The sequence below is a fragment of the Lontra canadensis genome, unplaced genomic scaffold, assembly GCF_010015895.1.
Source record: "Lontra canadensis isolate GAN:19392208 unplaced genomic scaffold, GSC_riverotter_1.0 scaffold206, whole genome shotgun sequence".
NCBI lineage: Eukaryota > Metazoa > Chordata > Mammalia > Carnivora > Mustelidae > Lontra > Lontra canadensis.
Genome location: NW_022631200.1, coordinates 1,873,710 through 1,901,525, shown reverse-complemented (window position 1 = coordinate 1,901,525; position 27,816 = coordinate 1,873,710). Strand labels below are relative to the sequence as shown.

Sequence of the window (27,816 nt, the reverse complement as noted above, 5' to 3'; positions counted from 1 at the left end):
AGCATGACCCCTCCCGTAGTTGCAAGCTCCTGGAACGCTGTTGAGATTGGAGAGGTCCAGCTCAGGTGGGCTCCCACAGAAAAACTGCAGAATGCATGCTTGGCGGTCCCCCTACTGTGAGGCAAGGACAAACTGCCGGCCGGACCTCTGAAGTACGCTGGCCTGAGGAGCGGCTGTGCACCTGCGTTTGCTAGATTCCCCAGACTCCTTAACTGGCTCCCTCGCCATTGAGTATCCCGGGGTCTGCATGAGGGCCTGCTTTCTCTGAGTTTTTGGTGTAGGGCTTGCGTTGTGAAACGCATGTAGAGCCTTAACAGGCAGCTGGTGAATGAGCAGCCGAACTCGTGTGACAAGCCGTTCTTGGGATGTGTTACCATACAAATGACCTCTGTATAAGAGTTTTAGGACTTGGGTTGCAAGTCAAAGTTTGACAGTCGGAAGTTTCCAGTCTTCCAGACACCACTTATGGTTCCAGTTGGTCATGATCACGAGGCGGGGAGTGTGTTACTGCCCATCACTGGCTGGGGCCTGAGGTGCCCCACTTCAGGTTCTCCCCCAAAGCATGATTATTGGGCGGCCTACAGTAGATTAACCATGGAAGGGGTCTAGCTGCGATGTGCCTGCTTCCAGCCAGTGGCCAGAGCCATGTGCGGGCAGAACAAGACTGATGGGCTTGGGGCTGTGGGTGTTATGCGTCCTAAGGCACGCCGGCCTTCAGGGATCCTTGAACAAGGTTTCTCAGCGTTGCCCCAAATGTCATTGCAGCTCAGCACTTGGCCAGAGCGGGGCTGTGTTCTTTGTGGGGTGTTTCAGAAGGACCCCTGGCTTCGGCCCACTCCAGCAGCTCCCGGCACCACCCCAGCGTCCTGGGGAGGGAGGGGGGTGCAAAACCACCCCCTTCTGAGAGTCCTGGGGCCCTGTCCTAAGTTCTCCCCAGGACACCCACATTCCCAAAACCAACGCTCCAGGGCACGCGTGGATGACCTAAGTCCCCAAGGGATTCATCCGGTGTGGGAGTTTGCAGACCAACATGTTGACTGGCGGGTCCCGGGATCACCTTCCTCTGCCCCAAGTCCGAGCGAAGAGCCAGCAGCTAGGATGTTCAGCAACCGATGTCCAGGTAAGGTTTCGTTCGCCGAAGGGCTGCTAGCCTTCTGTGGGTCATTTTGTTCAGGTCCATTCCAAACAACCTTAGGACAACAGAGTGGGACACATTACTCCAGGCCACTGCTGCGACATTGGAATCCATCATACCTCTTGCCTTATTACCCTAAGTTTATTGACTAGTACTTTGTTGGAAAGCTCAGATCCCATCGGGGACCAGACTGGGCTCCACACCATCATCTGTCCCTGACCTGTGCCGACCCTTTCAATCTGACAGATACTGAAGAGCCCGAGAACATGCAGAAACCCATCACGAAGCTGGCAAGTGGCCGAATTAGAATAGGAAAGGAAGGCCACCTCGGCATTCCATGCTAATTGCACACATTAGTGTCCGGAAGAAATGTTAGTAAATTTTCTAGCTGCTTTGTCCATCCCAATCATGGATCTCCATCACTGACCCTGACTCCCACCTCCAAGCCCCATCTCCTCCCTCCTTCTGTACCAGAAACCAGAAACCCATCTCTCACCAGAGGACTTGAAGTTTGCAGCCAGGATGACTCAGCCCCTTGCAGAGAAGCCTGACACCTCCGTTCCCCAGGGCATTGTGGGTCAGATAAAGCTCCCTCAGGGTCTCGTTGACCCCGAGGGCAGAAGAAAGATCCTCACAAGCTTTGGCTGTGAGGCCACAGCTATCCAGCCTGTGGAGGACAAAGAACGGTGGAAGAAACCTAAGGAGCTATTTTGGAAAGTCTTGAGAGGGATTCAGGATAATGTTTTTAGGGGACCAGTTGAAGAGACAGCAGAGTAGCACCCAACTGAGAGGCATTCAAGGATGCTTGTCAATCGCAGCTCTACGCCTCTAGGACACCCACTGATTTTGCAGTCAAGTACCCACTTCCCTTCCTGGTAGTTCTACCCCAATTTCTCCTTGAAACCCCAGTCTCAGCCCATCGGGGGTTAACACTGTCCTTAAGCTCAGGGTCCAGGCCTGAGTTGGTTGGTGGTTTCCATGGCTCCAGTTACTATGTTTTGGTTAGACAGAGGACCTACCCAAAACCAGTGAATCAGAACTTTATTCAATTCCTGGAGTTTTTCTTTCAGAACTTAGACCTGGTAAGAAGTCCTCCGTAGAGCTGCAGATGTTTTGCCACCAGGCAGAATCAAGGCTAAACTTTTTCCATAGAGGAACCAAGGCAGGAACAAGTACAGAAGATAATAGACACCAAGACTCCAGACACCTAGATCAAGCCATGCCTGAAGCCATTAGTGTTCAGTTACACATACCAATAAGTCCCCCTTTTTTTTTTTAGGGAGCCAGTATGAATTGGGCTGCCACCTGCCCAAACCGTAAGCCTTCTGATTCTCTCTGATTTCCAGTCTGCCTCCCATTGTGTTTCTTTCCTGCATTCTCTGCTGTTAGAATAAGAACAGGTCACATTTACTGAGGGCCAACTGTGTGCTGAGCACCTTGCTAAGGGCTTTGTTTGCTTTGTCATTTATTCCTCACAGCAACTGTCTGAAAGAAGTACTACCACAGCTGGGATGCTAAGTGGAAATATTTAATCTTGATTTGGCTGAGGCTGTGAGGCAGGAGATGCCAGCTTCCAAAAGGAGGTACAAGACAACGGCCACGAACTTGCAGAGGAAGAGGAAAAACCAGCTTGGGGCTGAAGGGCCACCCACATCACGGGTGCAGAAGGGTCAGGAGAGGAAGGTTAGGGTGAGACCCACAGTGGAGGGGGGTGCTATATGAGGGGGTCGACCCTGATTCATGACAGGAGACTGGGCAGTCGGGGCACCTCCCAGGGGTCCCGTAAGAATGCCCACATGGTCCCCATGACAGAGTGGCCGGTGGCGTTTGGATGCCGGCCAAATGGGGAGAGATACCGACATCCAGGGACCCCAGCAGCACAAATAAGAGGAAAGTGCTGTCCCTGAGACCCCATCTCGATGGCCACCTACCCAGGGCCCCAGATAATGGAGAGACTCAGAATCAACCACAACAGAAACAGACAGTCCTTCCCTCAGGGTGGGGGCCAAGCGGTTCCGGGGAGGAAGGAGGAGGAGGAGGAGGAGGAAGGGACAATTCACATTTGCCCAGAATTCACACTGGAGCAGACTGAGTTTTTATTCTATAAAGGTCACTGAAGAGCCACGCAGCTGCGCAAGTGAGTGTCGACGGAAAAGGGGAATTTTACAGAAAATGTTCACGGGCAAGGAGCCAAGAGAAAGGGAGGCATTTTATGTTTGCATCCCACACAGAATGAACTCTTCCTCCGGAAGCTGTTTGTGGCTTTTCCTTCCACCTCCGGGGGCTCCTGGGGGTGTCTGCCGGAGCCGCGGAGGGATGGCCATGGGACGAGGATGCACCCCACCTGTCCCGGCGCCCCGGGCTCACCACAGTTTCTCCAGCCTGCAGGTGGGATGTCGTAGCCCCTCGCACAGCGGCCACATGCCCGCGTCCCCCAGGTCATTGAAGCTCAGGTCCAGCTCCCGAAGGTGGTGGTTGATCTGGAGCACCGTGCAGACACCCTCGCAGGCGGCCGAGCTGAGCCTGCAAATGCCCAGCCTGGAAGACAGGATGCCCAGAGCCCAGGTGACTCAGCCTGCAGACCTCCCTGGGGAGGGCTCCCCAGCTGGGCGCCCCCAGACAGAAGAAGGGAGAAGCAAGGGGCAGGCAGAAGGAAGAGAGACCAGAATGGAAGCGGGGAGCGGGAAGGGAGGAAGACAGGAATGTTTGGAGTGAGCTGGTTATCGGACGGCTGTCGGAGCACGAGCATCCCCCAGCTGCTGTAATGAGTACCACGCTAGCTGCGCCCAGGGCCGAAACACCATCTCACTGCGCCGGGAGCCTGCTTCCCTCCGAGGCCCTGATGACCTGCTCCAGCCTCCGCCCCAGGGAGTCCTCAGTGTTCCCCGCCCTGTAGAAGCATCACCGCTCTCTCTGCCCCCATGTTCACACTGCGTCCTCCTGCCTGTGCACTGTGTCCAAATGTCCCTTCTTCAGGAGGAGGCCTCAGCAGGCCCTCACCTGAAGTAGTTTTTTGTTTTTTTTTTTAAGATTTTATTTATTGGGGCGCCTGGGTGGTTCAGTCATTGGGCATCTGCCTTCGGCTCAGGTCATGATCCCAGGGTCCTGGGATCAAGGCCCACACTGGGCTTCCTCCTCCCTCTCCCACTTGTCCTGCTTGTGTTCCCTCTCTCCCTGTGTCTCTCAAATAGATAAATAAAATCTTTTTTATTTTATTTATCTATTTGACAGAAAGAGAGAGAGCTCAAGCAGGGGAGCAGCAGAGGAAGAGGGAGAAGCAGGCTGCCTACTTTTCTGACTGAGCCCGCCAGAAACCGGGGCGGTTTGTGATTCGGGACAGCAAGCGATTCCTAAGCCGAACTTCCTCTGCTCCTGGCGGCAGCCGCTGGGAGGGAAATGCGACATGTCCTACCATTGTTAGGAGACACCTGTGAGCTCCGAGGTCCCAACAGACAGATGCTATGCACTGCTCAAGGTCACAGACCTGGGGACCCTCAGCCACCGTCCTCACCATTAATGTAGCTGCCCTTACCGCTGGGAGACCATGTGGGGGCTTGAGAGGGTCAGAAGTGCCCTATTTCACGGCATAGTATTTTTCCCCTGGTTTTCAGGTATTTCTGCCTGAGATACAGCTCCCAACGGTGAACTCCTGAACTGTCCTTTGAGGGTGACCCGCAGGGTCTGTGTAACGTAGACGTCTGGCTGGCCCGCTGTGTCTGGACCAGAGGAGGAGCCCAGCCTCAGTCCGTCAGTACGAGCCACGCTCGGTAACTGGACCAATGCACTCTGAAAAGACTTGGGTTTGGTTTCGTTTTGTTTTGTTTTGTTTTGTTTTGTTTTTATGCATCCTAAAATTTAATGGCAGAATAAATGTCTACGAAGAACTGAAAATCTGCTAAAACAAAAAGCAAAAGACAGACTCTTCCTCACAGTGGAGCATGTGACAAGCTACAGCAATTACAACAGCAGGAAATTAGATTCCAAGCCCAGACACAGGGAGAGCAGAGGCTGGGGGAGGGGCACTTGGTTGGCTAAGGCGGAAGCGCTCGGGATTCTTGATATCAGGGTCATGCATTGGAGCCGCATGCTGAATGTAGAGATTACTTAAATAAATAAACCTAAAAAGAAAGAAAGAAAGAAAGAAAGAGAGAGAGAGAGAGAAAGAGAAAAAACTACAATATGGGGAAATAGTTTGCAATAGGACTGGCATTACAAATCAGCAAGGAAAGCATGGGCCCTTTATTAAATGGCAGCACAAAAATTAGAGGAAAAAAACTGAACTGTGCCTAACCACATATGTAGACACAAGAAAAGGAATACACCTGTGATAGTGTACTAGCAAAGGACTTCTTTTTTTTTTTAAGTTTTTTTAACTTATTATTATTATTGTTATTTTTTTTAGTAATCTCTACGCCCAACATGGGGGGTTTGAACCCAAAACCCCAAGATCAAGAGTCACCTACTCTACTGACTGAGCCAGCCAGGAGCCTGGCCAAAGAATATGAATCGGGGACGCCTGGGAGGCTCCGTGGGTTAAGCCTCTGCCTTTGGCTTCGGTCATGATCTCAGGGACCTGGAATCGAGTTCTGCATCGGGCTCTCTGCTCAGCGGGGAGCCTGCTTCCTCCTCTTTCTCTGCCTGCCTCTCTGCCTACTTGTGATCTCTCTCTCTCTCTCTCTCTCTGTCAAATAAATAAATAAATAAAATCTTCTAAAAAGAGAATGTAAATTATAGAAATACATATGGATTTGACCTCAAAACATAAAGATTAGAGTTTGATGAAAGCAACCACAGACGACTTGACAGATTGGTGACCCACTGAGCAGACCTTTCCAAGGGCTGCCCTCAACAAAAGATTGATCCCTGACACAGGGAACATCTGGGCATGAAGACCAATGTAGGACACACACCAAAGACATAAATAAATTATACGAACAGGCAATCCACAGAATGGAGGAACCAAAAAAGTGGGTAAGCACAGGAAGAGCTACTGAACACTGAAATTCCACTTAGGAATGGTTTACACCGACCAGGGTTTCACAGATAGAGAACTGAAAGTAGCTTTCCTAAATTGCGGGTGGAAGTTTAAATGGCCCATCTTTCTAGAGAGCTATTCAGAAGGGTTGCGATCTCAAGGGTGCAAATTCAGGCTGAGTGTGCGACTCCACTCCGGGGTGGGATCTCCCTGGGGCTCAGAGAGAAGGAACTGCAGGGGAGGGGAGGGGCATGGCTCCGTAGCCTCTGGGGCGTGCAGAGGAAGGCGGGCCAGGCAGGGCAAAGGAATGCAAATCAGTGCCTCAGGAGGTGTAGAGCTCAGTGGGGCTGGTGGGGGAAGAGGGAGCCAATGGCGAGATGACAGGGGTGCCTGCAGAAGAGCTCTGGGGTGCCAGAAGGAGACAGAATTCACCCACAGGTGTGTGTGGGTCCGTAGTGATACCAGATGCAGTGGAGAAAAGAAGGTGAAGAAACAGGGCACGTCTCCAAACGCAGCAACAGCAAGAGAAAGCCCACTGTCCACAATGTCTTGAAAGGAAAACAAAACAAAACCAAAAAGCCTGAGGCTTTTGTGGGACAGACAGACTCTCCTTTAGGACTACAGAGAAAAATGACTTTCTTTTTTTCTTTTTCTCTTTATGATTTCATTTATTTATTGGAGAGGGAGAGCGAGAGAGAGCACCAGTAGGGGAGGATCAGGACTCAATCCCAGGACCCTGGGATCATGACCTGAGCCGAAGGCAGATGCTTAACCCACTGAGCCTCCCAGGAGCCCCCAAAAAATGATTTTCTGAAAATGAACAGCCCTCTGTGTTCTTTTTAATCCTTGGGTGTATTTATGTGTTTATTTATTTAAAAAAATGTTAACTAATCTGGAATTAAAATAAAAACTTAATAAACTTAAACTTAACAAATAAATAACAAATAAATTTTATAAATTCAATAATAAATTTAATAAATATAATAATAAAATAATAAATATCAGGGTCATGAGTTGGATATTATAACAAATAATAAATTTAATACATAACTTAAATAAATAAAATAAACTTTAAAAAACTTAATAAGAATAAATAAAAATAAAATACGCAAATTTTCAAATACCCCTCCCTGAGCCAGGTCTTACACCAGCCATCAGAGCATGGAGCTGGCACAGCTTCTTCACTTTTGGAAGTGCACACCCATGCACACAAATATCAAGTTTTAATGATGGATGCTGAGAAGCATAACATCAAATTAAATCCTACAACTAGGAATCTCGACCTTATTTAGGGGTCAGGGAAGCCATGCAGGGGGAAGAAGTGTTTGTTTTTCCTCACAGATAAAACAGATGTCACCAGGGTGAAAGGGGGATCAGCAAAGCAGAAGGGCATCCCAGGAAGAAAAAAATGGCTTGTGCAAAGGCCCTGTGGCAGAAAAATCTTTGCAGCAGGGGTAGCTAGAGGCTAGGAGAAGAGGGGAGTGAGCATGACCCCAGTGAGCTTAGACATAAGAGCAAGGATTGCAGACTTGAACTCGGATGACGGTGAGCAAAGCAAGACTCACCGAAGGGTCTGGAGCCTGCACTGGTGACACCTGAGGCCCTCGCACAGCAGCAGCACCCCAGGGTCCCCCAGGTCATTCAGGCTTAGATCCAGCTCCAGCAGGCTCTGATTCACACTGAGGGTGGAGGCAAGGTCCTCACAGGCAGCTGCAGTGAGATGGCAAATCTTCAACCTGCCGGAAACCCCATTCAACATGGATCAGGGAGTGTTCTCCACACAGCGCCGATTTTATCCTCCCTACCCCCACTCGTAATGGTTTTCAAACAAACAACTCATTTTTTCTTAAACAGGCAGCAGCTTTTTGAATAGAAGTTTCTCCACGGAAAATAAATACAGGGTCCAAAATCAGATGGAAAGATGCCCAGCCCCACTCATCATTTGGAAAATGCAAATCAAGACCACCCCAGGGTTCCATGTCACATCCACTAGGAGAGCTATTATTAAAAAATAATAAGGTTTTTTAAGAATTAAAAAAAAAAAAGAGCCCAAAAATCACAAGCATTGGCCAGGACGTGAAGAAACTGGAAACTTTACGCACTGTCGGTAAGAGTGGATAATGGTACGGTGGCTGTGGGAAACAATATGGCAGCTCCATGAAAAATTAAAGAAACCATAGGATCCATCCATTCCACTTCTCGGTTACATAGCCTGAAGAATTAGAAGTAAGGGCTCCAAGAGACTTTTGTACTCCAGTGTTTACACCATTATTCAAAATAGCCAAAAGGTAGAAGCAACCCAAGTGTCCATCAGTGGAGAAATTGAATGGGTAGACTGTGGTGTATCCATGCAATGAGAGGTCACTCAGCTGTGTAGAGGAAGGAACCTCGAACACATGAACACATGCTACAATGTGGATGAACCTTGAAAAGATACTGAGTAACATATGCCAGTCACACACACACACACACACACACACACACACATACTCTTTGTGATTCTACGTATATGAGGTACCTACAGCAGTCAAGTTCGTAAAGACACAAAGTAGAATGGAGGTTATCAGGTGCCGGGGGAGGGAGACAGGGAGTCCGCGCTGAACGGACACTCTTAGTTTTGCAAGAACTGTACGCCTCGAAATGGTGAGATGGTGGGGGCGCCTGGCCACTCAGCTGGTAGAGCATGGGACACTTGATCTCTGGTTCGTGAGTTTGAGCATCCCATGTTGGGTGCAGAGACTACTTTAAAAAAAAAACTAAGGTGGGGCGCCTGGGTGGCTCAGTGGGTTAGGCCGCTGCCTTCGGCTCAGGTCATGATCTCGGAGTCCTGGGATCGAGCCCCGCATCGGGCTCTCTGCTCAGCAGGGAACCTGCTTCCTCCTCTCTCTCTGCCTGCCTCTCTGCCTGCTTGTGATCTCTCTGTCAAATAAATAAATAAAATCTTTAAAAAAAAAAAATAAATAAATAAAAACTAAGGTGGTCATTTACGACATGTGTATTTTATTTATTCATTTGTGTGTGTGTGTGCAATGCATTTTCTTGGCTGAAATAACCACGAAAACACAGAACAACATTTCCATGCCCGTCGTGTGTGATTCCTCAACCTCTCTTGGATGTGACACCATAAATTTGTAGTCACGTGTCCGGGGTTCAGTTAGAACCGCCTTCACTGATAGAAATATAGAGCAGGGCAACACTATTGTCCCTCAAAGATGTCCTCTGTTGACATTTAGCATAGTGTCTGCCTATATATAGAAAGGGAAGACAGGGACAGAGTCCTGATTTTACCACGTGAGTCCCTGGATTCAGCCGTGCTGGAAACCAGTATTTCCCTCTGGGCTTCTTGGTCACAGAGGCCAACAAATTCACTTTTATCGTCAAACACACTGAGATGAGGTGTCTGTCGCTGGCGACCACAAGCGTTTTGGGGGAGGTTCTTTATTTTAAGGGGCTTTATGATGCTTGCCACTGATGCTTGCCACTGATGCTACTATCCCCTTGATGTTTATTTATTTATGTTTTATTCTGGTAAAATATACATCACATGACATGCCTGGCTGGCTTAGTCGGTAGAGCATGCGATTCTTGATGGGGGAGGGGTGCTCTTGAATTTGATCCCCACACTGAGCATAAAGCTTACTTTTAAAAAGTATATACATAAATAAAGATATAAAACATAACATTTACCTAACCTTTTCTTTTTATTTAGGAATCTGCGCCCAACCCAACGTGGGGCTCGAACACACGTTCCCGAGATCAAAAGTCACACCCTCTTCCAACTGAACCAGCCCCCGTTTTAACCATTTTTAAGTGTACAACTCAGTGGCCCTAAGTACACTGGCAGGGCTGTGCAACCATCACCACCACCCACGCCCAGAACTTCGCATGGTCCCAAACACAGACTCTGCATAACTCCCCATTCCCGCCTGCCCCAGTCCCATGGCAACCAGGTCCTACTTTCCATCTGGACTGGACTCTTCTAGGGGTGTCGTAAATGGAACCATATTATCTTTCTCCTTCTGTGATTGACTGACATTTCACTCAACACCATGTCTTCCAGTTTCATCCACATTGGGACACGTGTTAGAATTCCACCCTTTTTTCTTTCTAAGATAGAATAATTTCCCGTCGTGGGGCTGGGCCATATTTTGTTTACCCATGAACCTGTGGATGAACATTCGGCTGTTTCCACCTTTGGGCTCTTGCGAATAAGGCTGCTACAAACACAGGTGTACAAGTAATGGATGCATTTTTATACCATCCCTCCATATGAGGAGACTCGCATCTTTTTAAGATTTTTTTTAAATTTTATTTATTTATTTGAGAGAGTGTGCAGAGGGAGAGGGAGAAACAGACTCCTCTGCTGAGTGGGGAGCCCGATGTGGGACTCGATCCCAGGATCTTGGGAGCATGACCTGAGCCAAAGGCAGATGCTTAACGACTGAGCCACCCAGGCGCCCCAGGAGACTTGCATTTAAGTCGGCCCCATGAAGAACTCACCACAGGATCTGCAGTCGACACATGGGGCGCTTCAAGCCTTGACATAAGAACCTCAGACCCGAATCCTGCAGCGCGTCTCCCGGCAGGTCCAGCTCCACCAGATGTTGGTTGACGCTGAGCACGGACGCGATCTCCTGGCAAGCCCCGGCCTCCAGCTGACACTTCCTCAATCTCGGGAGGAAAGAGACGGTGAAGAGGGTGCCGTCTGGCTGTCCTCTATCCTGCCCGCTCATCTCCTGGGTCCTCGAATCACCCGATACAAACCCACTCACGTGTCACTACAGCTCACGGATGAACAAGACTTCATCATTTCCAGCAGGGAGCGTCTGGTCCCATGAGGCAGGGGGTAAGCAAGGACCCTCCAGGGAAGGCAATGCCAGTGAGGCCGGAGCGCACCATAGCTCAGGGTGAGGCCCCTAGAGCTCCACACCCTCAAGCAAGCTGTCAGCGAGCGTGTGTCATATTTCTGGGAGCTGCCGCTGTGTCTGAGGCTCACTGCCTCTACGGAAAGGACAATAATCACACCTGCTTCATAAGGCTGTTGCAAAGACCGCGAACTTGACTAAAGGGACAGGGCACACAGCAGGTGCTCAGACAGTGAGCTACTGTCGATTAAGACCACCCGGGGGAGGGGCCGTCTAATTCAGGTTTGACACGCTATGCACAGTTAGGAAGGGCTCTCTGGGTCATCTGGGATGGTGCCCGAAGGCTGAGTAGGCATTCAGGGTCAGGAACAGGATGAGACACGCGGCAGGAGATGATAGAAAACACACATGCTGGTTTCTGCCCCACCACCCTGTTCCCGACACAGGGCTCCTGAAGTCCCCGCATTTCCTATGTGACAAGAATGCCAGGAGAGTCTCTGGTTCTAATGGGTGGGCCACGTGGGGCCGGGCGCCAGAGAGACCAGCCAGGATGAGAGGCAGGCAATGCGCAGCCCTGCCCCCCACCCTCCTCCAGAGGGCGGAGGGGCCGGGAATGGAGTTAATGATCTTTGGGTCACAAGGGGAAGGCTCCATAAACCCTTAACACCCCCCCACACCCCCCCCCACCCCACACCCCCGCCCAGAGCACACAGCTCGGAGGTTCCAAGCTGGTGAACACGTCCACGCTGGGAGGTGATGCGCCCCAGCTCCGTGGGTCAGGAGCACCCACTCTGGGACCCTCCCAGACCTCACCCCATGGGGCCCTCCTCAGGCTGATCACCTGCTTCCTTCGCCATATCCTTTACAAACCCATAAACCTACCTAAGTGTTTCCCTGGGTTCTCTGAGCCACTCTAGGAGAGTAATCAAACCCGAGGCCGTTCAGAAACCAGGTGACCACAGGGACTTGTAACTGATCTGAAGCTTGGGGGGGGGGCAGCAGAGGGCAGTCTCGGGGGGACTGAGCCGTCACCTCCTGGCAGATGGTGGCAGAATGGACTTGAACTGTAAAGGAACTGTAGGGCGCCCCACTGGGGTGCAGAGTTACTTGCTGTGGGAAACCCCACTCATTTGTGACCAGAAGTGTAGGGATTGAAACCAGCCCCCCGCCCAGGGGATGCTGGGGGACTTGTCTAGGGCAGTGGCCTTGCAGTGAGAGGGGCAGAGACTCACTGGATCACCTGCAGCCTGCATCTGGGATGCCGGAGCCCCTCGCAGAGCAGCCTCACGCCCGGCAGCCCCAGCCCGTTGCAGCTGAGGTCCATCCTCGTGAGAGTCCGTCTGGCCATCAGGGTGGCCGCAAGGTCCTGGCAGGCAGAGCTGGCCACACAGCACCTCTTCAGGCTGGGGGGGAGGGGTGGGGAGGAGGGGAAAAGGGCCAGGTCACCACAGTGGTGATTCTGCCCCTTGTCCTTTGTCTCTCCCCTTCCTTTGGTCTACACCTATTCCCCCTCCTTTTTTTTCTTTTAAAGATTTTATTTATGTATTTGACAGAGAGACACAGCGAGAGAGGGAACACAAGCAGGGGGAGTGGCAGAGGGAGAAGCAGGCTTCCCGCCGAGCAGGGAGCCCGACGGACGCGGGTCTCAATCCCAGGACCCTGGAATTATGACCTGAGCTGAAGGCAGACACAACCGACTGAGCCACCCAGGTGCCCCCTATTTCCCCTTTATCTGAAGTAAAAGGAAGGAGATCAGGGGGCACCAGGGGCCAGGGGAGAGAGGGAATTGGAGAGTGCCTGCTAAGGGCTAGGGTGTTTGCTTGCCCTGTGGGGAAAATTGCCTGGAGTTCATGCTGACGTTGGCACAGTGCATACACTGAAGGAAAAACACCACTGATGGGCACCTGGGTGGATCAGTGGGTTAAGCGGCGGCCTTCCGCTCAGGTCATGATGCCAGCATCCTGGGATGGGTCCCGCATTGAGCTCCCTGCTCAGCAGGAAGCCTGCTTCTCTCTCTCTCTGTCTCTGCCTGTCACCCTGTCTGCTTGTGCCTTCTCCCTCTCTCTCTCTCTGACAAATGAATAAATAAAACTTTAAAATATATAAAAAAAAGAAAAAGCACCACTGAGCTTTCCAGCCTGTCAATGATATGTCAATAAAAGAATAAATAAAAAATAAATAAATAAAAGCAACAAGAATAACGTAAGATGTCCCAAGGCACCCACCCGCCTGTGGAAGCTTGCCCATCACGTCTGTCCCTGAGCCCCAGGAAAGTAAGTCTGATGGCACTGACTCGAATGAGTTGGTGACATATATAACGGAAGCTCTGGGCGTGGTTCCTTGCACTTGACACAGGTTCGAGAACGCACAGTATTATCATTATGTCTTTGGGATCCGGCCCATGTCCTGCTCACATAATGGTAGCTTGCTTTTCTGGGCCCCCATCTCTGTGTCTGCCCTTCAGGACGCTCCCCACAGGAGCAGGGCTGTGCTCTGGGTCAGCATCCACACACTTCTGGTTCCCTCAACCGGCTGTCATCTCACTTCTGGAAGCCGAGCCTTAATAGTGCCACATTTGGTAACAGCGTGGTAGAATATGGATAACGTAAAATTTACCACCTTCACTTGTTTTGTTGTTGTTTTTGTTTTTTTTAAGTAATCGCTGCCCCCAGTGTGGGGCTGGGACCCAGGAACCCGAGGTCAAGAGTCCCCTGCTCCTCCCACTGCGTCAGCCACGCGCCCCTGGCACCAGACTGCTTTAATTACTGCGGCTTTGTGCACTCTGCTTTGAAATCAGGCAGCGTGATTGGAGGTAAGAAGCCTGGAAAGGAAGAGATACAATAAGAGAAGCGGGAGGTAATGAAGCTGGGCTTTCTGCTGACTGCTTCCGGCAGGCATGGGCTGAGTCGTGTACCCCCACATTCATTCATACACTGAGATCCTAACTCCTGTATCTCGGAGTGTGCCTGTTTTTGGAAATAGGGTCTTTAAAGAAGTAACTAAAATGAGGTCACTACTGTGACTGGTGTCCTTACAAAAAGAGGAAAGGACACAGATAACGCAGGTGTGAACGCACAGTGAGGAGATGGCTGAGGGGAAAGCAGCCCCGCCCACACCTGGATCTGGAACTGAGCAGCCCCGCCCACACCTGGATCTGGAGCCGAGCGGCCCCGCCCACACCTGGGTGCGAACTTGAGGAAATGAATTTCTGTTAAGCCCCCAGTGTGCGGTGCTTCGTGAGGGCAGTGAGAGCGAGCACCACCACGGGTCTTTCTGACGCAGCCCCCCTGCCCCGCGAAGACTGGGTGCAGGCCCGCCCCGACTCACCTCAGGTTCTGAAGTTTGCAGCCAGCGTGTCTGAGCCCCTGACACAGGAGCCTGACGCCCCGGCTGCCCAGCGCGTTGCGGGACAAAACCAGCTCGGTCAGGTTGGGCTTGGTGCTCAGAGCGGCGGCGAGCTGTTTGCTGTAGGCCTCGGGCAGCAGGTTCTTTTCGGCTCTGCAAGGAGCGACACAGGACAAAGCCGCGTTGTGCCCGACGCTGCGCAACGACTGCGTGCGGACTGTGTCACCTCGGGCTTGAGGAAGCATCTGTCATCTTTCTTACTTTTACAAAGTGGGCTCCACGCCCACTCAGGGCTTGAACCCCCAACCCTGAGATCAAGAGTGCCACACTCCACCAACAGAGCCCACCAGCCCCCCACTCCTGCGTGTACTTTAAATATCCCACTGTAAGCATTATTATTAGTTTTCAAGAGCATTAGCAGCCAACTCAGGGCAGAAAATGTCAGGGCTTTGCTTCTTGTGGATTTAACACCAGGGAGGCCTTCTCTCCCCTCTCCCCTCTCCCCTCTTCCCTCCCCCGCCAGCAGCAGCAGCCCCCAGGAGCCTGCCAGAAACAGGAACCCCGCTGCATCAGACATTCCCCGGGCCGGAGGGTGCAGCCCCGAAATCTGTTTCCGACAGCCTCCCGGTGCTCTGCTCACGTTCCAGAAACACAGATGAACCTGGTGGCTTTCTGCGGTCTCTCCCTTTCTTCCCAGCTAAGGAATGCACAACCCTCTCCCTAAAGATCCAGAGCCGGAAGTACGAGCCTGTGGCCTGGGAGCTGAATTCCTCCAATAATTTCTCAATCAGGAGGCCTCACACAAAACAGGGGTTTCTACACTTTCTTGAAAAACCAAGCCCGGCTGCACAGGGACCTCGTGAGCAGGAGGCAGCCACCAGGTCCCAGAGCTGGGTGCGTGATGACCTTGTTCCACGAAACCTGAATGCGCCAGGCGGCCCCCTGCCGGCATCTGATTCCCATCTCCCCGAGCATGGCCGCTTGAAACAGCACGGCCGGCTGTCTTCTGGTTCTGGAGGTCAGAAATCGGAACGGGGTCTCCCAGGGCGGGCGTCAAGGCAGACTGTCTTCCTTCCAAAGCCCTCGCATCCCTTGGCAGGTGTCTCCTGGCTCCCCACTTCAAGATCCTGAATTTAATCACACCTGCCAAGTCCCTTTTAACCTGGGAGGTGACATACTCACTGATTCCAGGATTAGGGCGCAGGTGTCTTTGGGGGTGGGGGAATTATTCCGCGCCCCCCTCCCCCACTCTGGCTTCGGCAAGCATTTCCATTTGTGGTTCCCGCTTTGGAGAGATTAGAAAGTGTATATATTGGTTTCTGCCGCCCCCCCCCCCCCCGGTTCCTGGCACAAACCCCCTTAAAACCTTAGTGATTTCCTAAGTGGTAAGAGCACTAGGGCACGTCTCTTGTTCCAGCACGTGGTCTCTGACCCCATCCCTGACCCAGGGCTCCTAAGTCCTTCGGACTCTCTGGGGGACAGGAGAAGCTTTTGCTCTCCTGAGGAGACTCAGGGTGAGCCTCTGGGTGGGACTGGTGGCCAGAAAGACCGAGCTATAATTAGAAGCTCTTCACCTTCTGGGGAATTTTGGGAGACACTGCAGTTTGGAATCTCTAAAGTCTTATGACAGTCCCTTCCTCTGAATCAGCCTGGGACAGAGAATGGGTTGACTCACCGCACAGGGCATGACATGCGGCCCGTGAGGCCTCCTGGTTTGCTCCCAGTTACACGGTCTGTCTTAGAACCCATGTTTAGGGTCTTTCTTAAGTAAACCTCTGGGTCCAGTGTGGGGCTCAGGCTCATGACCCCAAGATCAAGAGTCACATGTTCCACTGACTGAGCCAGGCACACCCCTCATTTCAGAGATCTTTCATTTTGTTTATTTTTACAGATTTTATTTAATTTTTTTTAAGATTGTATTTATTTATTTGACAGGAGACAGCGAGAGAGGGAACACAAGCAGGAGGAGAGAGAGAAGAGGAAGCAGGCTTCCCGCTGAGCAGGGAGCCCCATGGGGGGCTCGATCCCAGGACCCTGGGATCATGACCTGAACTGAAATCCAGAGTCAGATGCTTAACTCACTGAGCCAGCCGGGTGCCCCTAAATTTCAGAGATCCTTTAGTGTAGCTCTCTCTGTAATGACAAGATAAAGCTGATTCGAAATTCAGCCTGATGTGCCCTCAGATGGCCTTTCAGTTCTTCACAAGTTGATTGTCTTTATCAGAGTGGATGAGAGCTTCCTGCTCTGGTGTAGGCTCCCGGGCACATGTGAAAATTCAATAAACTGTGTCTGCTTTTCCCCTGGAATCTGTCATATGTCAGTTTGATTCTTAGGCCCAGCCAGGGACCCAAAGAGGGAAGAAGAGAATTTTCCTCCCCTACAGCTCCAAGACAGACCTGATCAAACACGTCAGTCCATTAGCTTCCCCCACACTTCTACCTTCCCCCAGTTAACCTCCGGAGAAACTCAGTGTCCTTTTCCTTTGTCTTGCCACTTCTCTAAAAATGTATTGCACTTTTTTTTTTCAAAGATTTTATTTATTTATTTGAGACAGAGACAGAGAGAGAGCAAGAGCCCGTGAACAGGGAGGAAAGGCAGAGAAGGAGAATCAGACTCCCCACTGAGCAGGGAGCCTGAGCTGAGCTCCGGGATCCTGACCTGAGCTGAAGACAGACACTTAACCCACTGAGCCACCCAGGTGCCCCTAAAAATGTCCTGATCTTGTGTTAGGATGCTATAAAATTCCAGGTTCTAATAGCCTTTTGAGTTACTCATCTCTGGGGACTCCCAAGTGTTAAGTGAGAACAACCAATAAACTTCCTTTTTTTATGCCCAATGTGGAGCTTGAACTCATGACCCCAGGATCAAAAGTTACATGCTCTACTGACTACACCAGCCAGGCACCCCAGAACTAATAAACATCTAATAACGTCTTTGTTCTTCTCTGTTACTCTGTATTTTGGCTGTTTAACTTACAGGCCTCCACGCCAGACCTAAGAGGGTAGAAGGGAAAAGGATGATTTTCCTCTTCTATTTTAGTGACATTCAACTCTTCACGTCTACGATTACTCCTTGCCAAAAAGCCAAAAGAATCCTCTGAGCTTCCTTCCTCCATCCCCCCTTCAAGCCCCCCAGCCCTCCAAATCACTGTCTCTTACACCACTCTGTTGTATTTTCTTTATAATGCTTCTCTCTATCTGAATCTACCCAAATGATCAATTTTTTTTGCTTGTTTGCCTGTTCATTTGTTAACTGTTCATTGTCTCTCTCTCTTCCCATTAGGATGTCCGGGCTTGCAGGGGTACTGCTGGCCTACTCCACTGTCTGCGCATTGCAGAAAAGCACCCTTGATAATATTTGTCAAGTGGATATGCTCTCCTTGACTGGGGCCCCAAATGAGTCCAAATGAGTCTAAATGGTACTGTTTAGAGCAAGACACTAACCTGGACACTGCTGACACTTGGGGCCAGACCATCCTCTGTGGTTGGGGGGGCCATTCTGGGGACTCTGGCCTGCACCCCCCAAATGCCACAGCAACCCCATCTCCTCTAGCTGTGATGACCCAACATTTCTGCAGATCTTGCCAAGTATCTCCTGGAGTGGCAGCCACGTTAACCCCAGGTGAGGACGTGGAAGTGATTGAAAGCAAGAACTTGGGAGAGTGAGCCCCACCGAGTACTTACGACTGTGCCGGTGGCATCTGGGGCCCCGAGGCCCATCTCCCCCCATCGTCCTCATCCGTGCTGTAGGCAGCCCCATGCAAATGCAGCACCAGGGCGTTCCTGCAGCTCTTCACGCAAAAGGAGGTGATCAAGTGCTCCATCCTGGTGGCCATGTTGCTGACCACCACCACCTGGAAGGGGCTCAGCGCCTGCTGGATGAAATCCTCCTCCTGGATCTCGTAGAGGCAGCTGAAGAGCTCCAGGGAGCCCTGCTGCAAAGTGGAGCCCTCGCTCTGCGCTTTCCTTTGGATCCACCGCAGCAGCTCTGCCTTGACGTGAGGCGAGACCGTCCAGCAAAGGCTCTTCTCCACGTAGCTTCTCGTCTCCTCGTTCAGGAGTCCAAACAGGAAGCGGACGGTGAGGGCCAAGAAGCTCCGTTCTGAAAACCCATACTCCGCCAGCAGCCTGGCCACAGTCTGCTCAGGGCCGGCCCCCACCTCCCCGGGATCCAGGAGGTAGTACATGGCAGCGAAGAATTCCTGGAAACTCAGGTGGATGAAGCTGAAGAACTTTTCACAGTTGATATCCTTCTGGAAGATGTTCATGTTGAGGAAGGAAGACACGTCGGCCCCATCGAGGCCGTGCTTCCGGAGGTCCCGCTCCTCAAACAGGATTTTCTGATTCCAGAGGCCGTCGGCCGCCAAGGAGCACAGCCCTCTCTGGTTGGGCGGGGGCTGGAGGGTGGGGCTCCCAGGCTTGGGCTGCATCAGACTCAGGAGGTAAAGCATGTATACTGCGGTCGTGGTCCTGGACGTCTGTCTTAGAAGCCCCCCATCCTCCAACTGCTGCTTGAGGCAGGTGCAAACAACCCAGCACACCATGGGGACAAAGCACAGAGTGAAGAGGGGCTCATTGTCCCTCACGAAATGGAAGACTTGGGCAGCTTGCTCTGCGTTGTGGAAGTACTTGTAGAAGTACTCCTTCCTCTCTGCCTCTGAGAAGCCCAGGATCTCCACATGCCTGGGGTGCTCCAGCCAGCGGTGCAGTTTCTCCAAAGCCGTGGGCCTGGTGGTGATGAGCACCGACAGCTCGGGCAGCAGCTTCTTCCCAATCAGGCTGCAAAGGAGAAGCTCTGTGGGCCGCTTCTCCTCCCAGCAGAGGCACCAGGGGCCCCGAGGGTCGTGGAAAGAGGGTTTTAGCTCATCAAAGCCATCAATGATGAACAAGAGGCGCTCAGGGACTCGGACAAGCTCCCGGAGGGGCACGCTGGGCTCAGGCCAGCAGCTGAAGATGAGGTCTTGGGCGCTCTGCTCGGCGGTGCTCTGGTTCATCTCCCTGCAGTTGATGTAGAAGACGTAATCAAACCTGTCCTGGAAGAGCCTCCCGTCGGCCCAGTCCAGCATCACCTTGTGGGCGAGCATGGACTTGCCCATCCCCGCGGCTCCCTGCAGGACCACGGTGCGCGGCGGCTCCGGGCGCTCTTCATCGGGCTCGAAGAGGGTCTCCAACTGGATGAAGCTGGCCTGGTGTCCCATGGTTCTCGCCTGTCCCCAACCTGTGTCCAAAAGCTTCTGCTGGGCCCACATGGGATTTGAGTGTTCCTTCACCAGGAGGAGGCGGGTGTACCTGTGGCTGAGGTTGACGCATTCCCCTAGGCGCGCATTGCGGTCTTCCATCAGCCGGAACTTCCTGCGCACGTAGTCCCTGTAGGTTTCCTGGGGATCTAACCGGGAGGAAGGAGGGGTCCGTGAAAGAATCATCAGCAACCGTTGACCGACTCATGACTTAAAGCAAACCACGGTCTACTGCCTGCTTGTTCTAAAGTATCCACGGGAGGGTTTTCTGGATGGAGCCTGGGAACTTTGGTACTTCTCTAAAAAGATCTCTCCCTTGTTCTTGGGAAGTGGAGACACTAATATGGGAACTGTCCTTAGCCAAGAGTATTCATTCTATCCTTGCTACTCAAACAGTGGTGCACGCCCAGGAGCTGATGGAAGGCCACGAGGGCACCTAAAGGACATGTCAATCCCAGCCACCGGTTCCCTGGGGTCCTCCTGGTGAAGAGACACTGAAATCCCCTGTGGGCTCAGAAGGAGAGGGCGGGAAATGGGAACACGAGCCCCGGTCCCCACCCACTGCATCAGAAACTGCATTCCTAACGAGCGCTGCATAATTTACAGGCACGTTTAAGTCTGAGAAGGCTGTGCCGCCAAGTTTTCTGTGCCTGCTTTAAAAAAAAGCCAGATGCGTTATCTGCACCAGAGAACTTATCCCTCCCATAAGTCCCGTGCTTAAAGTCTCTTTGGGAAATCGACTTGGTATAGAAGTGAATGCCTAATCTAGAACAGGAGTGCTCAGCCGGGTGATAGTGTCCTCCCTAGGGGATTTCTGGCAAGGTCTGGAGATATTTGGGGCCACAGCAACTGGGGGATGGGCGGGTGAGGGCAGGCTACTATTGTCTAGTGGGTGGAGGCCAGGGAGGCTGTTCAAAATCCTGTAGTGCCCAGGACACCCCACAATAAAGAATTATCCAGCCCAAACTGCCAGGGGGTCACGGGAGGGGAACCCTGATCCAGACTAAAATGCATCCTGTCTTACTTGGATGTCAGCAGAGGCTCATACTATCTGCCCAGAGGAAGGTAAATGAAAGATCGCAATGTGATCCCAGGACTCTCTCAAAAGGAATGCACGTTCTCTTTTATTTTCAATTGTAGTAAAACATACATCATCTAAAATTTAGCATTTTAACCCTTTTTTAAGTGTTTGATGGACTCAGTGACATTACACTGCATTCACGAAGTTGTGCAATCATCACCCCTGTCCATTTCCGGGACTTTTCTGTCATGCTCAACAGAAACCCTGTGCCTATGAAACACTAACTCCTCATTCCTCCTCCTACCCCAGGCCCTGGCGGCCACCGTTCCACTTTCAGTCTCATGAACGTGACTACTTTAGGCTCCTCATGTGAGTGAAATCACACAGGATCTGCCTTTTTGTGTTGGCTTTTTTGACTTGGCCTAATGCTGTAGCAAGTATCAGAATTTCATTCCTTTTTAAGTCTATTATTCCATTGTATACAAACAGAATACATTGTATACATGTGGAATACATATATATATACACCATATTTCGTTTATCCATTCATCTGTTGATAAAGTTATTTCATTAGCTCTCTTAATGTGTATTAATAAATATTGAGGTGCCTGGGTGGCTAAGTTGGGTTGTGCTCTCGGGGTCCTGGGCTCAAGCCCCACGTTCGGCAGGAGCCTGCTTCCCCCTCTTTCTCTGCTTGCCTCTTTGCCTACTTGTGATCTCTGGCTGTCAGATAAATAAATAAAATATTTTAAAAAAATTAACACTTCTAGGCTCATAAATACACCCATTGTCCTTCCCTTTTGTCAACTGTGATTCTATTTCAATCGAACAAAGATAACTGTGACAGTAATGTTGGATTTTGTAAAATTCTTTGTCTTCTCCTGAGAAAGTGTTCTTATTTTGAGACACAGAACATTAGGAAAATAGAAAAGCTTAAAATAAGGATGAGAACAAAGAGGGAGTTACGATATATTGGCCCTGTGCTATGCCCCGTGACTTCAGGCGCCTTGAAAGGTGTCCAGAATCATTGGCATTATTGTTGACGGTGGTGCTGCCTGTCCTGCAGCCCATAGTCACTTCCTCCTTGCCAACAGTCCTGACTCTATTAAGGTAATGGGTGCTGATCCCTTGATTCCAGGAATGCTGTCCCTTCACAAGCCCCAGAGGATGAATGTTGGCTCAACCAGTCATGAGCAATCTCATTCCCTGTTGCCAGTGGCTGGTCTGGGAATGGGCCCCAGTCCCGATCAAGAAGGTATATGGGGATGACCGCTGGGAAGGGGGAAGCTTGTTGAACAGATGTTTTCCTGAAGGAAACGATACTCTGTCGAGGAAGAGAGCCTTCCGTCTCTTTTCTCCCTAGCTTGGAATTCACTTGCATGGTTTGGCTGCCATCTTGTAACTGTGCAATGACAAGTGTCAGGACAAATGAACCAGCAAGAAGTTGGGGCTTTGACAGTGTTGTTGATCTACTACATCAATCAACTCTGCAACCACCCCACCCAAGATTTTTTGTTATATGCAAACATTAATTTTACACGTCCCTTTTTTTTTTTTTTTTTTTTGGCCTGATGGACTCTGGTGGATAGTCTGATGCGTGTGGCCTTGCGCATTCTATGAGATACGTGGCTGACAGCTCACCTCTTGTTGGAGCTCCAGGAAAGACTTCGAGAGAACATGCTGACTGGCTTCCCAGTGAGGACGGGCCACCAGGTGCAGTATCTGGAAGAGACATTTTAGGAGGTCAGCTAGCATCTACCGTGCACACCTGAACCAACATAACTTGTATGTCAATTTAAAAAATAATAGTAGTTACCATTACATCAAGCTGTGCATATAACTCTGCCCACCCCTGCCGCGAATGTTTGGCAGTTTCCTCACATATGAATCGCTGTTGAAAGCATTCATCCTTCATAACCTGCTCTCCTTTCTGGGTGATGATGACTGGCACCTCCATCCACCCAAGAATTCCCCCAGGCAGGAAGGTGTGAATCAGCTTGGATTCCCTCCTTCTCCTTCCATCCTTGGCCATGTCTCATCCAGCCACCCGTCCATCCATGCACCCACCCACCCACGTATCCATCGAACCAATACACATACATTGGCCACCAGCGTTATCCAGGCAAATTTTGCTAGCACTGGATACACAGTAATAAACAAGGGCTCTGCTCCGTGGACCTTACATTCTAGTGATGTGGGGAGCTGAGCACCTAAAAAAGAAATATTTCAGAGGTGCCTGAGTGACTCCATCAGTTAAGTGTCTGACTTTGGCTCAGGTCATGATCTGGGGGTCCTGGGATCCAGACCCATGTCCCCTGCTCTGGGCTCAATGGGCTCAGTGGGGAGACTGCTTCTCCCTCTCCTTCTGCCCCTCCCCCTGCTCATGCTGTGTCTCCCTCTCACATAAATGAATAAAATCTTTAAAATAAAATAGATTAAATTAAATAAACACTTCATGATAACTCCAGATAATGATGAAAGTTTACTTAAAATTGAAGAAGGGCACACAACAGAGTGATTAAAAGTAGTGTTTGAATTTGGGTTGCCGGGAAAGGCTTTTCTGGGGATGTATTTTGTAAAATCAGAGATTCCAAGAGCTTCCTGGGCATCTCTGAGCTCCACAGGACCCTGAAATGTGAGCCTAAGTGTGAGTTCCGGTGCTCCGACCAGGTATAGCCCCATCTAGTGGGACAGGCTCCCCAGCTGCTTAGTTTTCCCTGTAAAAGTAGACCAGCGGCCCCCCACCTCATCCCCATCTCCTAGACCTTACTCCACCTCACCTGGTCCTCATTCTCAAAGGTTCCAGTTCCCTGCTGGCCAGTGAAATCAAACAAGTCGATCTCATCCTTTTTTCAGGAATCACAAAGCCCCCATGCTCCTGTGTCTACAACGCCTGCCTCCTGCAGCCTCCTCAGATTCACTGTGTTCCAAGAGCAACCCTGGGAGACCTGCACGGTGCCTGGGGTCTCCTCCCCTGGGCTGAGTGCGTGCTCCTGCTGCCAGTCTCATCTCTCCTGTGTTTGGTGTCATGTGCGCAGCCATCTAAAACCATTTAGGGTGGGATATCCCTCCTTCATCAGTGGGGTGGATGGGGGGTAAACAGAACAGAGTATAAGACACTTAATCCAAGATTAAGTGTGGCAAGGGGCCAGATACGTGAGTAAAGGTGTTTTTTTTTTTTATTTTTTAAAGATTTTATTTATTTTTTTTTTTTGACAGAGAGAGATCACAAGTAGGCAGAGCAGCAGGCAGAGAGAGGGGGAAGCAGGCTCTCCACTGAGCAGAGAGTCCAATGCGGGGCTTGATCCCAGTACCCTAACATCATGACCTGAGCTGAAGACAGAGGCTTAACCCACTGAGTGACCCAGGCGCCCCAAGCAAAGGTGTTCTAAGCAAAAAAAACAAACAAACAAAAACCAAAAACCACATCAAGTATAAAGGTCGTGTGGACACAAGAGAGGAATAAAGTTGGAGTGGAATGAGTTTCAGGGTAAGTGCTGGCTGGGTTTGGAGAGAGGGGCTCAGCCAGATCTTATGAGAGCAAGTTTGAAGAGTTTGGATTACATTCCATTCACAACAGGCAGCCTTTGGAGAATTCAAAATGAGAGAGGGGAATGATCTAATAGACGGTTGCACAGATTATTATGCCTGTAAGGAAGGAGCTGGGGGAGCTGGGGGAGGGGTGGGTGTGGGAGGGGGTGGGAATCAAAGCACACGTAGGGGCCCTTACCCAAGTGCAAGGTGTGTTACCCACTGGGTGGCAGCGAGGGAGGCCTTGGGGCTGGAAGTCCTGGGATTTGCCAAAGACCGGATGTGTGAGGTTTTGGGAAACTAGGACTAAGGTAACAGCAGTTGAAGCTAATTGCAAACGATGGAAATCAGACTTCACATGCATTAGGATGGCTGCTTTAAACAAACACAACAGAGGGGTCCCCCACTGGCTCAGCCGGTGGAGCGCGAGACTCTTGATCTCAGGGAGGTGAGTTCAGGCCCCACAGAGGGCGTACAGATTATTTTCTTTAAAAATGAAAAAAAAAAAAAAAGACACAAAAAGCTAGAGATAACAGGTGTTGGTGGGGATGTGGGAAAACTAGAACCCTTGTGCACCGTGGTGAGAACGTAAAATGGGGCAGCCCCAATGGAAAACAATGTGTTCCTTAAAATATTAAAATAGAATTACTATTTGATCTAGCAATGTCACTTCTGAGTACATACTTAGAAGAGTTGAAAGCAGAGCCTTCAAGAGCTAGTTGTAGCCCCATGTTAACCACCGCGATATTTACAATAAGCAAAAGGGAATAGCAGCCCCAGTGCTCGTCAAGAGATGAATGAATTAAAATGAAATGTGGGGCACCTGGGTGGCTCAGTGGGTTAAGCCGCTGCCTTCGGCTCAGGTCATGATCTCAGGGTCCTGGGATCGAGTCCCGCATCGGGCTCTCTGCTCAGCAGGGAGCTTGCTTCCCTCTCTCTCTCTGCCTGCCTCTCCGTCTACTTGTGATCTCTCTCTGTCAAATAAATAAATAAAAATATTTTAAAAAATAATAAAATAAAATGAAATGTGTGTGTGTGTGTGTGTATTCCACAGTGGAATATTATTCAGCCTTTAAAAGGAAGGAAACTCTGACACCTGCTACAACATGTTTCAGTCTTGAAAACATTAGGCTTGGGGCACCTGGGTGGTACCTGCCTTCGGCTCAGGTCATGATCCCAAAGTCCTGGGATGAGCCCCGCATCCAGCTCCCTGCTCAGTGGGCAGCCCGCTTCTCCCTCTGCCTGCCACTTCCCCTACTTGTTCTCTCTCTCTCTCAAATGAATAAATATAATCTTAAAAAAAAAAGACATTATGCTAGATGAAATAAGCCAGCCACCGAAAGACACTCTATGATTCCACATCTATGACATCTCTTGAAGAGTCCAAAACTATTCATTTATAATAGTTTCGTTATGTGTATTTTACCACAGTTTAAAGAAAAAAGCCATCAGTGAGTATTACAGCTGACAAAGACATCAGAGAGGTCCATCTCAGCGTTTTCTGAAGCGTGCCATGAACACCACCCACATCCAAATGCAGATTCCTGGTGCCCCAAACCTGCTGGTCCTGGATGCTCCCTTCCCAGCAGGACGTCTGGACCATTCCCTTGCATGCCTAACATTCAAAAACCACTGAGCTGCTCCAATCCCTTCTGTCTTACTGATGAGGCAACAGAGGCCTGGAGAGATACACTGGTCCTCCAGCACCACACAGCTGAAAAAAAAAATGAGCTTCAGACCACAGGGCCGCCCTTCCACAAGTTGAAAGGACACAGTCTGCAGAAAAGTGCTGGCCAAAGTGATGCTGGGGAGAGGTTTAGGTATAATAGGAGAAGGAAGGGGGCACGCAATATTTGTACATTATTTGAATCTCCTATAAGAAGTATATAGAACTTCTAGAAGTCCAACAATTATATGAGATCATAAATTAATTCATTTATCCTTTTTTCTTTATTGCTGAGAGTGCTTTGACTTTCATAGGTGTCCTTGAGGCAAGATGGAATGCCATCTCGCACTCCCACAGTCCAAGGCCTCTGCAGTGTTCTCCGGGGATGGAGACAAGGAGAGTAGGAGCCATGTGAGACCATATCTGAGGGGGCCTCTTGTCATCAGGCCTCACCCGCTGAATTACAAGTCAGTGGGCATCCCACTGGGAACTCCAGATCAGCCCTTCCGGGAGTATTTACACAACCCAGAGTAGCAAATGCTACAAACCAGGGTCTCTGTTTTCTCATGCGCGCCCCCTCCAACAGTAGCGGGCAGGCGCGGCACATCGCCTGAAACACTCTGCATGGTTTATCCCAGGAACTCTCACCTGGGGCACACCTTGTTTTTCTGAGCCTCAGTTTCCTCACCTCTGTTAACAGGGGGGATCATAATCATCTCTCTCACAAAGCACTTAAAGCACCGAGCGCAGGGGCGCCTGGGGGGCTCAGTGGGTTAAGCCTCTCCCTTCTGCTCCGGTCATGATCCCAGGGTCCTGGCATGGAGCCCTTAATCGGGGCTCTCTGCTCAGCAGGGAGCCTGCTTCCCCCTCTCTCTCTGCCTGCCTCTCTGCCTACTTGTGATCTCTCTCCGTCAAATAAATAAATAACATCTTAAAAACAAAACAAACAAACAAACAAACACCCAAAGGGTCCTTGTGCACCGTGGACGCAGTGTTAGAGGAGGGAGTGCGTGGGAGCAGCCCCGAAAGTATCTCACAGGGCGGGAGATACAGGAAGAGAAATCGGGGCGCTGCAGAAGTCAGGTTGAGCACACAGGGCAGGCCCAGAGGTAGTAAAGAACTCGCACACCACGTAGTGCCTCCATGGTTCTGATGGCGAAGCAGGGATGTTCCGGGCAGAGCGAGGGCGTTGGGGGCAGAACGCAGTGCAAGCAAGGCCAAGCGCAGACGCGGGACCCAGGTCTCATGCGCACTGAGACTGTTGCCAGGGAAAGGGCCCCCGGCGGCAGGCTGCGACCTCCTTACCCCTCACCAGGTCCTCTCTCAGTCCTCTCTCCCACAGGTCCCGCCGGCTGATGCGCTGAAAGAGGCCCAGCGCCAGCGCCCAGGCGGCATCCGGCCCGCAGTGCGCCACCAGCAGCTGCGCGGTGTCTAGGGGCCCCGCCGTCTCCAGCCGCCCCCAGGGGATCCTGCCCGCCTCTGCCTCCGTGCCCAGGTACAGCTTGAATTTCTTCAGCTCTGCGGCCTCCAGCTCTTCCAGGTAGGCCGAGAGGCGACAGAGGCCGTGGCTGACCGGGGCTCGGGGCATGGGGGGCGTCGTGAACCTCGGAGGGCAGAAGCCGGAGGCCTGGGCGTGTGGGCGCACGCGGAGCGATGCCAGCAGGCCCTCCTTCTGCCTCCGCAGAGCCAGGGGCGAAAGTCCTAGGGTTGAAATAGAGCTTCCTCCCCTCACAGGTGACGCCCGCCCCGGGCCAGAGTCACCAGGTCGTGGGTGTTCCCTTCCAAGAAGAGGAAGTTGGGCAGATTAGGAAATCCCAGGAGCCATTCCACCATGAGAAAGACTTTCACTTCTGCTCCCTCTTACCAGCTCCTTTGGCCAAGAGCCACACTCCTAACATAATCCTTCCTGCTCTTGGTGTGCCCGCGCCTTTGCTCCTTTGGATTATAATGAGACTAGCTACTGCCCCTCCTCGTGGGATCCTGTCTGTTGGTGTCAGATGTGCGCAGAGAACCTGCCACGGCAGGTGGCCCTGCACCAGAG

General features: G+C 51.0%; 1 protein-coding gene across 1 annotated transcript; it reads right to left on the bottom strand.

Annotated features, from left to right (window-relative positions):
- Positions 1–1,102: 1,102 nt before the first annotated feature.
- Positions 1,103–27,420, bottom strand: NLRP12 (NLR family pyrin domain containing 12). The gene is made up of 10 exons (XM_032848597.1): positions 27,081–27,420; positions 22,220–22,300; positions 18,005–19,706; positions 14,303–14,473; positions 12,208–12,378; positions 10,611–10,781; positions 7,676–7,846; positions 3,503–3,673; positions 1,632–1,802; positions 1,103–1,190 (listed from the first exon to the last, which is right to left on the bottom strand). The coding sequence occupies exons 1-10, from the start codon at positions 27,361–27,363 to the stop codon at positions 1,103–1,105; spliced, it is 3,180 nt and encodes a 1,059-aa protein (XP_032704488.1). The 5' UTR covers positions 27,364–27,420.
- Between the last annotated feature and the right edge of the window lie 396 nt (positions 27,421–27,816).

What these genes read in the sequence shown, in the direction of transcription:
- NLRP12 (XM_032848597.1), bottom strand. Translation starts at nt 27,363, where the DNA reads ATGCCCCGAGCCCCGGTCAGCCACGGCCTCTGTCGCCTCTCGGCCTAC. An exon ending in GAGAGAGGACCTGGTGAGGG is followed by an intron (nt 22,301 to 27,080) that starts GTAAGGAGGTCG and finishes TGTCTCTTCCAG; the next exon opens with ATACTGCACCTGGTGGCCCG. An exon ending in CAGATGCCACCGGCACAGTC is followed by an intron (nt 14,474 to 18,004) that starts GTAAGTACTCGG and finishes CGCTCCTTGCAG; the next exon opens with AGCCGAAAAGAACCTGCTGC.